Source organism: Polyergus mexicanus, unplaced genomic scaffold, assembly GCF_030449975.1.
Source record: "Polyergus mexicanus isolate NDT 795.1 unplaced genomic scaffold, iyPolMexi1.0 SCAF_7, whole genome shotgun sequence".
Lineage (NCBI taxonomy): Eukaryota > Metazoa > Arthropoda > Insecta > Hymenoptera > Formicidae > Polyergus > Polyergus mexicanus.
In genome coordinates, this window is record NW_027223327.1 from 1,297,609 (window position 1) to 1,312,639 (window position 15,031).

The following is a 15,031-nucleotide window of genomic DNA, read 5'->3' on the forward strand; positions in this document are numbered from 1 at the left end:
CATTACATATATACGGTTTACGCTTGGTACGTATTTTCTCCACACGCGCTAGCAGCAGGTATGACGTCAGCTCAGTATCTCGAGAGTAGTTGTATCGCTTCACCGATAAATGTCAGTGGCGGCGCTTCGATCGCCGCGCGCCGCCACGATGGCGGCCAGGCATGCGCCATAAGTTGAGACATAACCCCATCGCGTGTGCGGTGTACACGTGAGGAAGTATTGGGAGGTGTCTTCGGGAGATATATATGTACATACTTTACGTGGTTCTCGCGTCTATGGACTACTGTGCACGTATCGATGGTGGGCAAGAAGTGTGCACGAGTCGTCTCGTGACATACCGGGCGGTTTGAAAAAGGAGCCGTTTCACCCGCGTTCTCATACGTGATTATGCTGTATAGATGCGCGATCGCGTGCCGAGTGCCGACAGTATGCACAAGCTACTACATACGCTGTTAAACCTCGCGCATTTTCTATGTAATGTATACATTGCTGTTCGCTACGCGTGTATCGTGGCTTACCGTAAGTGTACGGATCTCTGGTGCGCGACAACGGAGCTCGACGTGCTCCTGCATATGCGCGCGAAAACCAAGATACCCAGGCACTTGGTGATCGTGCTAGGACTGTGCGACGAGTCGGTCCTAGACTGTGTGCGTATAATTGGATGGTGCATTACACTTAATATACCTTACATCAGCTTCTTTGACCGTAATGGTAAAGAAACGATTTGGTATCAATTTATATATATTTCTCTGTATGTGAAAATTGTCGCGAAAAAAAAGGAGTACCTCTTATATTCTATGTATGTGTGTATGTTTGCGCTTGTGTCGAAGGTCGATGTATTTGTCCCATGCGATGAACGTTATAATCTCAAAACAATCACTAAACATTAGCATTACTCTGAAGGTTTTTGCCGTTGAATGCAATATCATGGAACTGTTAAAGTACCTATTGTGTTGCGAGTTTTATATTGATTTGCATTGTTTCATACATTTTATTATTACAAGCTCTATGGAACTTGATTGTGTATGCGACTATAAAGTTATAGAAAATGTGATTCTTTTATTACATTATTTATAACAATATCTCTATAAATATATTTTTATAATATAAATTAATGAAATTATAATTAATTATAATTAGTCAAGAAAACAGAATTTTATTAGATGTAACAAAATATTGCATTTTGCAAAAAAGGTACAGCTTAGTTATCTGATGTGAGTTATATAATATTTTATTTGTTCTCAGTAATTTTATTTCATATATTTACATTTCATACATACTCTACATTTATTATTTTTCAATGTATCAATCAATTTATTGCTATATTAATAAGTAGTTAAATTATCATAGAAATTAATTTCCTTACTGGATTATTGCTTTTTATTGCATCATACATATTAAACCATTTTCATTGCATAAGTTTTTCAATTTTTAGATTCTCAATTTTAGGGTCTTTTTAATATTAACTATTATTTTTTCTTTTTTGTGCAGTTGATAAAAAGTATAATTATTGATAACAATGTAGATATGATAAATATTTTTGTTAAGTCATTTGTATAATACATATGGACTATGACATATAAGTTTTAAGTTTCCTTATAAATGAAAATTTCTAATGCACATAAAAATATATATTTGCAAGTACTTTATGCAAAGTATATCTTAGTACATATATATATATATATATATATATATATATATATATATATATATATTGCAATAATTTTTAAATATATTTAAAAGTCTATTTTCTATTATATAATTTAATATTATATGATATATCTTAGAGTAATCACAATTTTTATAATAGAAAAAAGAAATATATATATACTTGTATACTTTCATGCAAAAAATTAAGTAAAGTTATCACAATATAAAATTAGAATATACTATATAAAAATACAAAGGGTGGATGTGTAATGTTAAATTGTAAAGAATACAAATAAGTTTAAATATACTTTAATGAAAGTATAATTTATGCAAACGTAACTGTTTAATTATAGATAAAACAAAATCAATTTACATGAAATAACTAAGCAAATTTTAATATACATGAGTATTAATTATTTTTTATGAGAAATCATAAGTTTTGTTTATTTAAGACTGAATAATTCCTATATAAATTTAAATTTATGCAATATTATTTTTCAGGTTTCTTGAAGAAAAATGAAGCAAATCTCAAAGAAGAATTTGCGAAAAAGCAGCCTGATCTAATAGATCATATTATTTGGAATTCACATACAAAACCAACTAGTCAAAATGGAATAACTGGTATAATACATGGTTTTTGTCTATTTATGCTTGTTTATATTATATATTGATGATTGTCTAATTATTTCCAAGAAAATTAAAATAGTAACTCTTGATTTTGATTTTTTTTACAACAAATACAAGTAATAATAATAAAACTAATATAATGTTATGCACATGCTGTGTAAATTGTCAATTGATTACCTATTTGTTGAAACTGTACACTATATTGTTACATGGATGAAATATAATATTTAAACAAGTATGATATATTTCTCTTTGGAACTGTAAATTATTAAGTTTCACAAACCTCTATATCATTAAGACCATAAAGTAAATAATTATCTCTCTCTTTTTATTATTATTATTATTATTATTATTATTAAGGAAATAATTACTAACTACTTTCCTATGTTCTAATTACAGGCAACAGATCAAAAATAAATGTATTATTACTATCTGATATAGATGGTAAAGGGAAAATAGTAACATTAGTACAATCATTGACAAAAGCCGTATCTTCAGGAAACCTTGATCCAGAAGACATTACGGATCAACTAATCTCTGAGAAGTTAGATATGAAAGGGATGCCTAATCCTGATCTCGCTTTAATATATGGTTACACTTGTTCCACGCATGGTCTTCTACCATGGCACACAAGAACAACAGAATTTTTGTAAGATTAAAAGTTATCATTGTATAAAAATAGTTTCCAAGTCTAAATTTTTTATTTTCTTCTTAAACTAACTATTAAATTTTTCTTTTTCAGAATGTTGCCGCTGTACGTTAGTATCTCAGTGAAAGAGTTCATGTATCTACTAGAGAGATACAATAAATTCGTACAACGGTATGGAAAATAATACATATATATGTATATATATATATATAATTGTCCTTATTTATATAAAAAACACTGCATTTCGATAAGAAGAAATAAATTATCATGAAGACTGAGCTAATCTAATTATTTTATATATGTCGATGCTGCAAGGATAAAAATGAACTGTCGAAACTATCATGAAATAATATTAATATTATGATATAAAGAGATCTCAAAAAGAAATATTGCCTAAAGTACTGCAGTTGTTCGTTAATCACATGTTCTTTCATAAGAATTCAAAGTTCATCTTTAGCAAAATATTAGATCGAGATTTGTGATATAACTGGTACGTAAGAGAAGATAATACATAAAAGAAAATAATTATTTGTTATACCTTTATTTTCATACAAGCATAAAATTTATTTGTTTCGTGTAATAAATGTAATTTTATTTGTATAATCTATATTTTAATATTACAAATAATAATATTACAAATATATGTTTTAAAATTTTCAGTTATAATAGTACTGAATGTTGCAATAGTTACATGTCAAATACTTACGAATATCTTGTATAGTATATCTTTATGTGATAAAATAATTGAATATATAGTTTCGATAGTTTTAAGAGTTTCTGATACCCAGTGCTTGCTCCAATTCTGCCCGTTTTTGTTGTACTTTTGTATAAAAGTATCGACACACAGCTTCCTGTGCCCATGGTTGATAATAAAATTCAGCTCTTCGTTCTTCTTCTGGGTTGCCGACAACATCTGTCATGGTTTTTAAATCTCTAGTTTGAGAGATGATCCACTTGTTGATAAATTGTTGTGGATCTTTGGCAAAACTCAAAAAGAATTCACGATTGGTTTTCAATTGATTAATTGTCTCGACGGTTTCATGAATTTTGTTATCCAGACTCTGAATTTCTTGTTGACTCGCGGTTGACAATAAAAAGTTATTCATTTGCGTCTTTAGAGTATCGTCAACCTCCACATCAATATCATAACATGCAGTCTGCTTTGTTTCTGTGCCTGAAAAATATAAATATCATCCACATCAAATACTTATAATCAATTTTAATTTGTAATATAGCTGCAATATAGACACTTACTAATTCGTGAAATCATTTCTATTACAATAGAATTCAGATTAGATATAAAAATATTTTATTTACCTTCTACACTTATGACATGATTTATTACAATAGGATCGGGCGGATGCAATAATGGATTCAGTCGTTGTGGTATTTCGGCAAATTTCATTCGCGGGCAGGCAAATATCTGTTCCAGATATTTATCACAATTAATAAATTCTCTCTCGTGACTATCTTGTAGCTTGTGCGTTTTTATATATTGCCAGAGCGCGGATATAATTACAGGTCGTGTTTGCGTGTGTACGCCTAATAGTCGCGCTAATCTTGGATCCAATTTAAACTGAAATACACAATTAGAATACACAGTTTAGAATTAATAATGGAATTAAGTTATATAATTGTGATAATGTTTAATCTTATGTAAAAAGAGAATACCTGCAACGGTTGATAATCAAGAAGAAGAAGAATTGTGCAACGAACATTCTTATCACCAGGTCTTTTAACTTGAAATCCATCAGTTTCTTGGGTAGTTAACGTACGATGCCACTCGACTAAATGATTGTCAGGACCATATAGATCTTTATCTAATTCTATCACTAAACTTTTGAAGAAAGATGAAAATTTGCGTTTAACCTGTAAAAGTCGCAAAAAGTTATCATTGTATAATTAATAACATATATATATTTAAATATACTTATATACTTAAATATATTAAATGATATATAAGGGGAAAAAAGGGGCGAGCTATTAAAATATCAATATAAATCAGTATAAAGCTATTTAAATATCAGTATTATGGTTGTTTTATAATACATTGTGACATTATATACCTTGTTAGGATCATTTTTAGTATCATCTAAAAGACGTCCTTCAACTCTAAGTTCCCAGGATGCTACAGATCCTTCTTCTCCTTCACCTGCCTCTTTAGCGGGATAAAATGTATTTGAAATAAAAATGCGCAGTTTTCGTTTCTGCTTCATTGGCCGTTTCAAAGCCTCTTGAATATCGAGACGTTTCCGCATTATAGTTGCATCCAATTTTCTCTCAAACGCGAGTAAATCCATATATGCTTGCGATTCTGGCACCAAATCGCGTACTTTCTGAGGCAATATTTTGTCTGCCAATTTCTTCTTTTTCTTTGATGTGGAATGTGAAAAATCACTGTTCCAAAAACACCTAAATGAGTTTATTCGAAAATCATAGATACAGAAATTATAAATAATTTTATGAGCCTTGCATTGCAGTTGGATCATTCCTGATAAAACTTAGTTGAAACAAGACATTATCAGAATTTTATTATAAATATTATAAATATAAAAAGCAATGTTTTTAATATTTTATACATAAAATGAATAAAAAGAAATCATAATATGCGAAAAGAAAAAGCAAATAAAAAAGAAAAGCATTTAATTGTAAAAGTATGCTCCTAATTATTATAAATATGCAAGATTTACATAAATACATTGCAAGATAGAGATAAATAGAAAAAGCAAATTTTCTTGTAAATTTCTTTTGATAACTGTTCCCTTGACTTACGGTTTTTGTTGTGACATAGGAATACGTTGATCTGCAGTTCTTTTTCCAACAGGTGGTGTGGGCATCGGACCTTGACGCATATTTGTGTAAGGCTGGTTTGGTCTCATTATCCCTCCAGGACCAGGTCCTGCATTACCCATTTGCGGCGGCGGAGTAAATCCAGATCTCTGCTGCATCTACAACAAAAATAATTTGCATGTGCTGGCAATTCATGCAATATATATATTCTTAAAAGATTATAATCATTAAACATTTTAAGTAATCAACTTTATTACATTTATAAATTATATAGTGTATAAGTTAATTATGTAACCCTTTTTATATACTATTCATTATATCATTATATCAGAGTTAAAAGATATGCTTACTGGAAAATTTGGCCCAGAGTACTGGCGCAAATTTGGTGGTACTGATGATGGTGGATATCGTTGAGGAGGCGGTCCATTACTACCTGTATTTGATACAGGAAATCTCTGTGCCATCTTTTATTGCTCCTTTAAAAAAAAAGGAATAAGCAACCTTAAATACATCTCTCTTAGAAAAATTAGTTCGTGAAACTGTAATAAAATAATCATACTCGATATCCTACAAACGTAACATAACCTGGTACAAACAGAAAAATCTTTAAGATTATTAACATGTAGCATTATATGTAACATTATATATATATATATATATATATATATATATATATATATATATATATATACAATTATTATTTTTATAATTAATATGTATTGATATGTAAGAGGTAGCGAAAAATAGATAAATTTGCATGATATTAATATATTTGTATTTTTGAAAATTACTTTGGATTAGTTAATTTCTCAGATAGATTACAAGCAGAATTATTGTGCTTTTAATTATTTTGTTGAGTAGAGTGTACGTACAACAAATTTAATAAGCATTATTTATAAAACGCACAGATATAAATAAAAAATATCACGAAGTAACCTATATAAGAAGTTGCAACTTGACGTTTGACTTGACTTTACTCCGTTTTCCCCACAATTTTATCGAGCGTCCTATGATCATCGGTTTGAACACAAACCACACTTTTTACAATGTTGCCAACATGGCGTCCAAAGGTTTTGTAGAACCCTGCTCTTTAACTATCGTTTACAATTGTCATTCATTGGTCAACTTCTTGCAATATTTTAGATTACACTTAACAATCTTGTATTTTTTCACTCATGGATTAACCAACTCCGTTTAGTGATACAGTATCTCTTTCTAACTTATTATTCTCTTTATATTATAGACGGAGAAGGCAAATGTACAGTCATAGACATAGTATATCTAGACCGAGCGTTTGCCTTTATTTAAGAAGTGGGGGTAAAGATGCACGTAGGAAAGGACATATTCTGTTTGTGTCCCTTGCGTTCTCTCTCGCTCGCACAGAGCATAGTGGTGCTCTCGTGCTCTCTTTCATCATGCTACGTGCGAGCGAGAGAGAACGCAAGGGGCACGAAACAGAATATGTCCTTTTCTATGTGCACCACGGCTTCCACCACTTCTCAACACTCGGTCTAGATATACTATGTCTATGGATTATACCGTAATATGTGACGAAATTCTTGGTCCTATCGACAACTTTGACGAGAAAGGTCCATTTTTGCAACCCTTCCTTCCTTCCCGAAAAGTTGATAGAACAGGCAGAGGCGATGGCAAATCTTGTTATAAAAACCACCGAATTGGTAAAACGTATGAGCAATCTTTTTAAATATTCGATTGGATGTTTCCCGTTATTATTTCAAGAAAATTATCGTAACTTGCCAATACATACACAGATTATTATATAACGTTTACTTATTCTTTTTCATGACGTAATTATATGCATAAAAAATCTCTAAAAATAAAAGTGTTATTTTTGTCAAATATTTCGTGCCTATGAGCTCTCGTACTCTTTCTAATAATTTAAATTTTATACTCTGTGGAGGTTATATTGACTTTTATATAGTATAAATATAGACAAGTATCAAAACTTGCCTTTGATCAAACCTGTCTGTGGAACATGAAATATTGAATCTTGGAAGGATTGAGAAAATTAATTTAGAATTTTTGTTAATTATATAATAATGTCCTAAATTAATAATAATAAATTTTAATCAAATATTTGCTACACACATGTATACAATTTTTATTTTTAATTAGAAATTAAATAAAATTGTATTTGTATCAATTGCAGTTGGTGTGACTCATGCAAGGCCTGTACTGAATGTATGGCTGCAATATGCCAGAGTAGAATTAACGCCACCTTCGCTAAAGGACATTCCTGTGATTCGAAGTGGCTTTTCGAAGTTGATTCAGTCTGCGAAGACGGGTCGCTATCGTGAAGTCACCGTACGTGAAGCTGTCATAAACACCTTGGTGGCTGCCGAAATATATTGTTGGTTCTTTGTTGGAGAGTGTATTGGAAAGCGACATTTTGTTGGATACGAAGTATAAGTATGCCATATATTTAATCTCTATATAGATAAATCTGTATCAATTAGACTTGCTCATAAATATACAAAAATATAAATTGCGTATACTTTCTTTTTAAATAAGCGTTACGATCGTGTTATGGTAAAAATATTTTTTCCTAAAAATTTGTTTATCTCATATTATTATCTTGCACCTTCAAACTTATGAGATTTTATTGTTTTAATGTGTGTTGGCTTGCATATTGCCATATGCAAATTGCAGCAGTAACATGAACATTTAATGATCGTATCACACCTACTTGAGGTATTTCTACACACATGTCGAAAAGAGGTATGAAATTGGCAGGTATACCATCCTTCTCGTTCCTATAAAAAGTATATCCTAATTATATTGGCTATACAAAGTATAATGCATTGCAAGTCAAGATTTAATTACCCTAAAATGAGAATAGTCTTTTTCTCGAATTTTGTCTGCAGCAGATTTATACTATTCGCTGTTTGTTCAACACCGATTAGAGACCACCCCGCGTTTTTTTTCTCGAATAAGTACTTCTGTAACTCTTGCGGTTTCATCTAAAAATTTTAAAACATTAATATATTTGTTAGAAACATTCATGTAAAGCTGATAGAAATTTTATAATTGAAAAATTTCCAAACGAGATTTTTCAAGCTATTTTTGATATATTTAAAAAAAGGATTGTATTGCAAAACTATGAAAAATTATGGTCTCTAATTTTTAAAAATATGAGTTTAAGACAATGTGCAAAATTTTAAGCTGTTTAAATACCTGTAGCATATTTATCCATTTTTCGGCTGATACACTAAGGCATTGAAACTCTTTATCCTTTATACAATCCAAATTTGCAATAACTAATGTTTTGACTCCAAATATTTCACACGTCCTAGTAATTCCACCCAAATTTGGTGGTCGACTGATAAAAGATGCTACAACTATCAGACCTTCTTCATGTAACTGTAAGTCTTGTTGATATATGGATTCTTTCATTGATTCAAAAATGTCACTGTACAATGGAGTCATAGACTTGGATGGATCAATCTTTTTCTGAATATCATGCAAACCTTCCAAATAGGTTTCAACATTGTTTGTTAATGATTCGGTATCACCTATAATACAATTATTGTATATATATTCTATAAATTATATAATATTTTTACTTTATTTCATTTTTTTAATTTACCTGCAAGAGATTTTGTAAGATATATAGAAGTTTTAGTCTCAGACAGAAATAAATCAACGTTATAAAGTTGTAGAGAATGATTATCATTATGTTCAAACATGAAGGCTTCGAATATGTCTGGACTGATCCATTCATCAGAACTTATATTAGTCAACCGTGGTAATTCATAATAAATTGTCTATAAAGATCATAAAAATTAATATGTTAAATGTCATTGACTTATAAAATAACTTCTTTTTTTTTTTAAAGCGAATGTATAGTATATACCTGCAAACTGTAATCATTGATTGGATTAAAACTTGAAAAGTAAAAATCATCCTGTATTTTAATCGAATTCTTTGTCAAACTATCTTGTTGTAAATTAGCCATAGCTGCCTGATAAATGCCTTTGTATTTTGAAATACTATCATCATCATTTGCTTTTTTCATTAATTCGTATAATTGGATAAAAATAAACTACAATGAAAAAATTGAAATGAATGAAATAATAAAATATACATATAGATACAAGCATTATATAACAATTATATAACAATTTTTTACTTGCCTGGTTATAAAAACGCATATTAAATTGTTGACCCAAACAGCATTGTACTATGTATGGCAGAGCTGTATGAATAAATTTTTTTTGATTATCATTTGAAAGAAGTTGCGCGACATGATAGATAATACTGGCTACAGAAATTGTACACCCTGGTCGCTCTTCTATACTCTAAAAACATATATATACTATACTCTAAAAATATATAAGAGCAGATAGACATTAAAAAAGAAACCTCTTTATAAGATTACAGAATTCATATAGATTACCTTTGTAAAAAATTTCCATAGCTTATTATGCAAATTAATATGTTTCTTAAAGATTCGTATCATCGACCATTCTTGCATCAATCTCACACTATGTTGGTTGCTTTCAGAAAGAATTAAATCACATAATTTTTCCTGCAGTAGAGCAACGAGTTCCTATAAAGCAATTATCTATTAATTTCTTCTATAATTGAAACGAAGAGCTAAAATTTAATTGATAATAAGCACTTGGTTCATTTACCTCGGTCAAAACCGGTTCTAATATCAATAAAATTTGCATTAGTCTGTGTTTTAATTTATGTAAATAAGAATCATTAAAGTATCTTTTGTTTTTGTATTTTTCTAGTATCTCGAGTATAAGTGGTACAATTACCGCTGCATAATTTAATTCCAGATGACTAATTATCTTATGTAATAGTATAGTCGCCTCTGCTCTAACTGCAGCATCATTATTATGATCTCTATTATAAGAACACCGATTAACAAATTATTTTATAAATTAATTTTGATAACTATGTTAAAAAAATTAAAAATATTTATATTGATAAACGGACTTGCTTACAATGCCAAGATATGCTTTGGATAATATTGGCCCAAGTGTTTGATAATAAATAAATGAGCATAATTTTCAATTCTTTTGTCACGCCGAAGTACAGAACCATGAAGAAGACAACTCAATAACGGTTTTTCCAATTGCAGCAAATTACATTCATTTAATTGCTTCATTTTAGAAAGCAATATCCTCTTAAATTTCGGCGTACTTTCACCTTCTTCTATTAATTGATCAACAAACTGCAAAGTAAGATAGATTGTAAAAGCAATCGATATATTATAAAAATCCCGATATTTGTTTTTCGGATTATAAATTTCCAACAACTTACTTCTGTTATAAAATTTGTAGCATTAGGCAAAATAAAAAAATTATTATTAATAATAACTCCCGTAAGGTTCTGCATTGCGGTCCAGAAAACGTTGTTCTTTTTATTAACGAGGGTACACCTCCAGCATGATTTAAAAATATATTCCAAAGTTTCTCTATCATTCGTATAATTTATAACTTTATTATCAATCATTATGATTAATATCGATGCTATCTCAGAAATTATATCTGTTCCCCCTAACTCGAGAAATTTTAACAAATTAGACAGCAATGTGGCAGTGGAAATCCACAAATGCATCGGAGAATTTACAAGATATTGGCGCATGAGTTTCGAGAGAAGTAAATAATATTCCGATGCAATTTTTCCTCTTAAATTTGCCACATTGTCGTTATTAACATTTACTGGAATCGGTTGCATGTTTAACAAATATTCCGTATAAAAAGTTGTCGCAAGCGGCAGAACTGAAACATTCTGGGAAAGATGCAAAATGTATAATCCATACAAATATTGCATATTTTGATGTTGCGTATCTTTTAATAAACATATACTTTCGTTTTGCAGGTTTTCTGCATAATTCTTTACATCTTTCTTCGGCATAAATAAAGTTGCGTTAACCATATGCGAAGACACAATGGCTATGTATCTCGTATAATCTTCGTATGTTAATTCTGTGGCCATCTTTCTCACATTTTTAATTAGAAATTTAAAAGTGGTGTGTACATATAATAATATTAAATCGGTCACGCTGTTGAAAGATTCCATCATGGAGAGATTTAATAAATGCGATATAAACTCTATCGCATTGATACTCGAGCGGATATCGGCATAAGGTCTCATATTAATACCATTTAACATACACAGCCAATTGTTTAATGCTTTTTCGGCGCGACATGTTTTACTCGATAGTATAAGATTCGCATCATGTAATAGATAAATTAGCAACGCAAACGTTCTAAGGTTTATTTCAGGACTGATATCTTCGTACGAATATTTCGAACAAGTGTCTTCCACAAAAATTATGGCGTCTTCTTTCGTTAGTATTTTTCTCAACCATGTTGTAATAATATTCCAAGGAGCGGTTCCTCTTTTAAGACCTTCTTCGGAAGGAAACGCAGCTAAAGTATTAGCAAGTAATATCGGATCGTCTATTTTTTGCACATAATCGGAGATTGCTCTTAAAAGTTCAATTTGAGATGCAGTACGTAATATATGAGAGTGCATAGTCAAGTTTGTCTCCACTAAAGATTTAACGGCATTCAATTGATTAGCTTTCCAATTACATTGTATCTCCTTATACGAAACTTTTCGTAGTGTGTGTATTATATAAAATATTGCTACAGGACCCCAAGCTACTTTGCTAACTTTCATAAGAAAATTATTAAATAAATTACTTTCTTTCGTGCGTTTAAAGAATATCGAGAGTTCTTTCACAATTTCTGGGCATTCCTCATTAGGTTGATATTCATAGAGAAAAGTATTATTTAGAACACTAACAAATAATTCTAAAAACTCCTCGTTAAATGTAGTCCCATCTAACTTACAAATTTGCAATACACCCCATTTTACAATATTATTATTTTCATGATGTAAAACTTTTTCAAGAATGCATTGCAACCATACAATATCAAAGCAATCATTGCAGAATTTGTGCTCTTTGTTTGCTTTTATTAAACTAGTTATATGAGTTAAAGCTGGTACTACTAAGTGGTATTGTTTTTCTTCTAACGCTTCATATACCAAGAAAAATTTCTGTTTAATGCACTCTATTGATGAAGTTTTATCATTAGACTTACTACAAATAAAGGGAGTAATATGAGCTTTTGTGAATTTCGAGTCTACAAAACTTCCATTCAGAGAATCGATTGCTTTCTTCATTAAATATAAAGCTTGTTTGCGGTATTGTTGCAAAGGTGATTGTAGTCCCTTTAATATTATGAACCAAAATGCGTTTTTGGTATAAATATCACAATGTATATAAGTGAGATCCATCGAACAGGACGATGTAAAACATATATCTGCCATAATATTCAGGACAATGAGAGATTCTTTCAAGTCGTTTGTTTCATTCAAAATATAATCCCACAGTGGAAATAGGATACATTCAGGAGCAAAAGTTTTTGCTAACACAGGAAGTATCGAAGCAAACAATCTCCATTCAGAATCCTCTTCTTTTATCTTCATCCATGATTTCACAACTTTCAAATACATGAAACCAAGTTCTTTTAATTTCTCTGTTTTAATGCTACTATTATCATTATGAAGGAATTGATACAAACATAGAAATTCTAAAAAATATTTCAGTAACTTCATGTACATAATTCTACTACTGCTGTTTGCGAAATAAGCATCGCTCGATTTGAGAAAATTTTGTAAATGTTGTTTGATTAATTCGGTATCACAATACAGTATCATTTGCAGAGCGATTATGTCGTGTAAGACTAAAATTTCCGAGGTACTTCGCAGATAATGCGGTGGAAAAATTGCTCCTATATTAGAAAAGCAAATATTCTCTGCACCCGCGGGTATTATATATCTCTTATTATCGCAACTCTCGATGGCGTTAAATGCAGATTGATACTCGTGACATAACAGCATTCGACAGATCTCAAGTTTATTTATATCCAATTGTTCTCTAGTCGTCTCATCATTGTAAAATTGTACGAAACGATGATGCAAAACAAATATGTCATTCACATGTTTACAGTCATTTGCTGCAGTTCGTAAAACAGAGATGTCCAGTGTCGAGATACTTAAATAACGATTATGCAGATCCATTATTCTACTTCTTATTCTTTCGTGATTGTTTTAAATCGTACAAAAATTGATTACTTTTTTCATTTCGTAGAATATGACACAAAGTAAGAAGACAGTGTTATCTTGTCATTTGGAAAGATGTCAATCTCCTACAATGTATATATCATGTACAAAGAATTCATTATATTATCCGTATATACATCTAATTATGAAGGTAATTACCTTTTATTATTTCCATAATCGAGGGAAAATTATAATTTACACATATAATATTACTAATATTCAAAAAATCCACCTTTATCTAACCAATAAAATCACACGTGGACGCGCATTGACAAGTATCATAAACTTATGATGATAGTTTGCGATTTCACCCTCTATAATAACGCCCTATCGCGGCTGGAATAAGAAGCAGTAAGTCAATTTTGATGCAGATGATAAATTCTATAAAAATGTAGGAAATTATGATGTATCCTACAAATGGTAAATCTTACAGATGATAAATTGCGAGATAAACGCGCAAAATGATTCAGAGATATGTTTATTGTCTACGATTCTCTTTGATCGATTTGAAGTAGGATTTTTCCTACAAAAATATCGAAATAGATAGATGTTTATCGCGAAAATTTCCAATTCGATGTATATTTGTATATATATGTTCAATATTAAATCGGTATTCATTTCAAATTAGTTCTTTAACGAGATTGTATTATTGCAATGTTATGTTTAGTTCCGCTAGCAAATTTTGTAATTACAATACTTTTCCGATATTTATGTCGGATTGCGATAAAGATTCTGCGCGCGTCACGTCCGTTTTCTAACATAATACATGATTACATGATTTTTTGATAGTATACCTAATATGTGCATGTTATACGCATACTGAATCTTTACATTTCAGAGATACGGAAATTTTCAGAATTAAATTTAAAGATTTCTCAAAATCGGTGAAAAGATAAACTGAATCATTTCTTCTTTTTTTTTTTTTTTTTACAATTTTATCTATTATTTATTTCCAGTATCATTATTTGTAAAGAGTCATCCATGAGATAATCGTAAGATAATCAATCTCCTTATCTTACGCTTTTTAGATCGTAACCGGTGGATGATGAGTTATAAAATGTATACAGAGCGCGATGGCTATAAACTAATAAGCTACTTTTAGTTAAACTAAGAGATGGAATTAAAATTAGAATAAAATTCAACTTTGTGAAAACTGGGCACGGATCCAATATGTTGCGAAATATTTGACAACATTATTAATAC

General features: G+C 30.2%; 4 protein-coding genes across 8 annotated transcripts; 2 read left to right on the forward strand and 2 right to left on the reverse strand.

Moving 5' to 3' along the window:
* Nucleotides 1–117: 117 nt before the first annotated feature.
* Tango14 (transport and golgi organization 14) lies at nucleotides 118–3,193 on the forward strand. Its single transcript, XM_070298764.1, has 4 exons — nucleotides 118–711; nucleotides 2,152–2,271; nucleotides 2,677–2,926; nucleotides 3,020–3,193. The coding sequence occupies exons 1-4, from the start codon at nucleotides 399–401 to the stop codon at nucleotides 3,108–3,110; spliced, it is 774 nt and encodes a 257-aa protein (XP_070154865.1). The 5' UTR covers nucleotides 118–398; the 3' UTR covers nucleotides 3,111–3,193.
* Nucleotides 3,194–3,472: 279 nt separating this feature from the next.
* On the reverse strand, nucleotides 3,473–6,740 carry Bap60 (Brahma-associated protein 60). 5 transcript variants are annotated; one of them, XM_070298326.1, is made up of 7 exons: nucleotides 6,653–6,740; nucleotides 6,067–6,192; nucleotides 5,699–5,874; nucleotides 4,993–5,338; nucleotides 4,598–4,795; nucleotides 4,244–4,502; nucleotides 3,473–4,100 (listed from the first exon to the last, which is right to left on the reverse strand). In XM_070298326.1, exons 2-7 carry the CDS (start codon nucleotides 6,178–6,180, stop codon nucleotides 3,694–3,696), a joined length of 1,500 nt encoding a protein of 499 aa, XP_070154427.1. In that variant the 5' UTR covers nucleotides 6,181–6,192; nucleotides 6,653–6,740; the 3' UTR covers nucleotides 3,473–3,693. The 5 variants fall into 5 exon arrangements, with proteins under 5 accessions (XP_070154427.1, XP_070154429.1, XP_070154430.1 ...); XM_070298328.1 differs by having other exon boundaries at nucleotides 6,623–6,693; XM_070298329.1 differs by lacking the exon at nucleotides 6,653–6,740 and adding an exon at nucleotides 6,589–6,626.
* A 476-nt stretch (nucleotides 6,741–7,216) lies between these two features.
* LOC138934785 (ATP synthase subunit g, mitochondrial) lies at nucleotides 7,217–8,227 on the forward strand. The gene is made up of 2 exons (XM_070298869.1): nucleotides 7,217–7,402; nucleotides 7,887–8,227. The coding sequence occupies exons 1-2, from the start codon at nucleotides 7,363–7,365 to the stop codon at nucleotides 8,144–8,146; spliced, it is 300 nt and encodes a 99-aa protein (XP_070154970.1). The 5' UTR covers nucleotides 7,217–7,362; the 3' UTR covers nucleotides 8,147–8,227.
* Nucleotides 7,778–13,906, reverse strand: LOC138934784 (probable methyltransferase TARBP1). The gene is made up of 10 exons (XM_070298868.1): nucleotides 11,012–13,906; nucleotides 10,693–10,922; nucleotides 10,372–10,591; nucleotides 10,134–10,286; nucleotides 9,871–10,035; nucleotides 9,591–9,779; nucleotides 9,324–9,501; nucleotides 8,912–9,249; nucleotides 8,561–8,697; nucleotides 7,778–8,490 (listed from the first exon to the last, which is right to left on the reverse strand). Exons 1-10 carry the CDS (start codon nucleotides 13,784–13,786, stop codon nucleotides 8,337–8,339), a joined length of 4,539 nt encoding a protein of 1,512 aa, XP_070154969.1. The 5' UTR covers nucleotides 13,787–13,906; the 3' UTR covers nucleotides 7,778–8,336.
* Nucleotides 13,907–15,031: the final 1,125 nt, after the last annotated feature.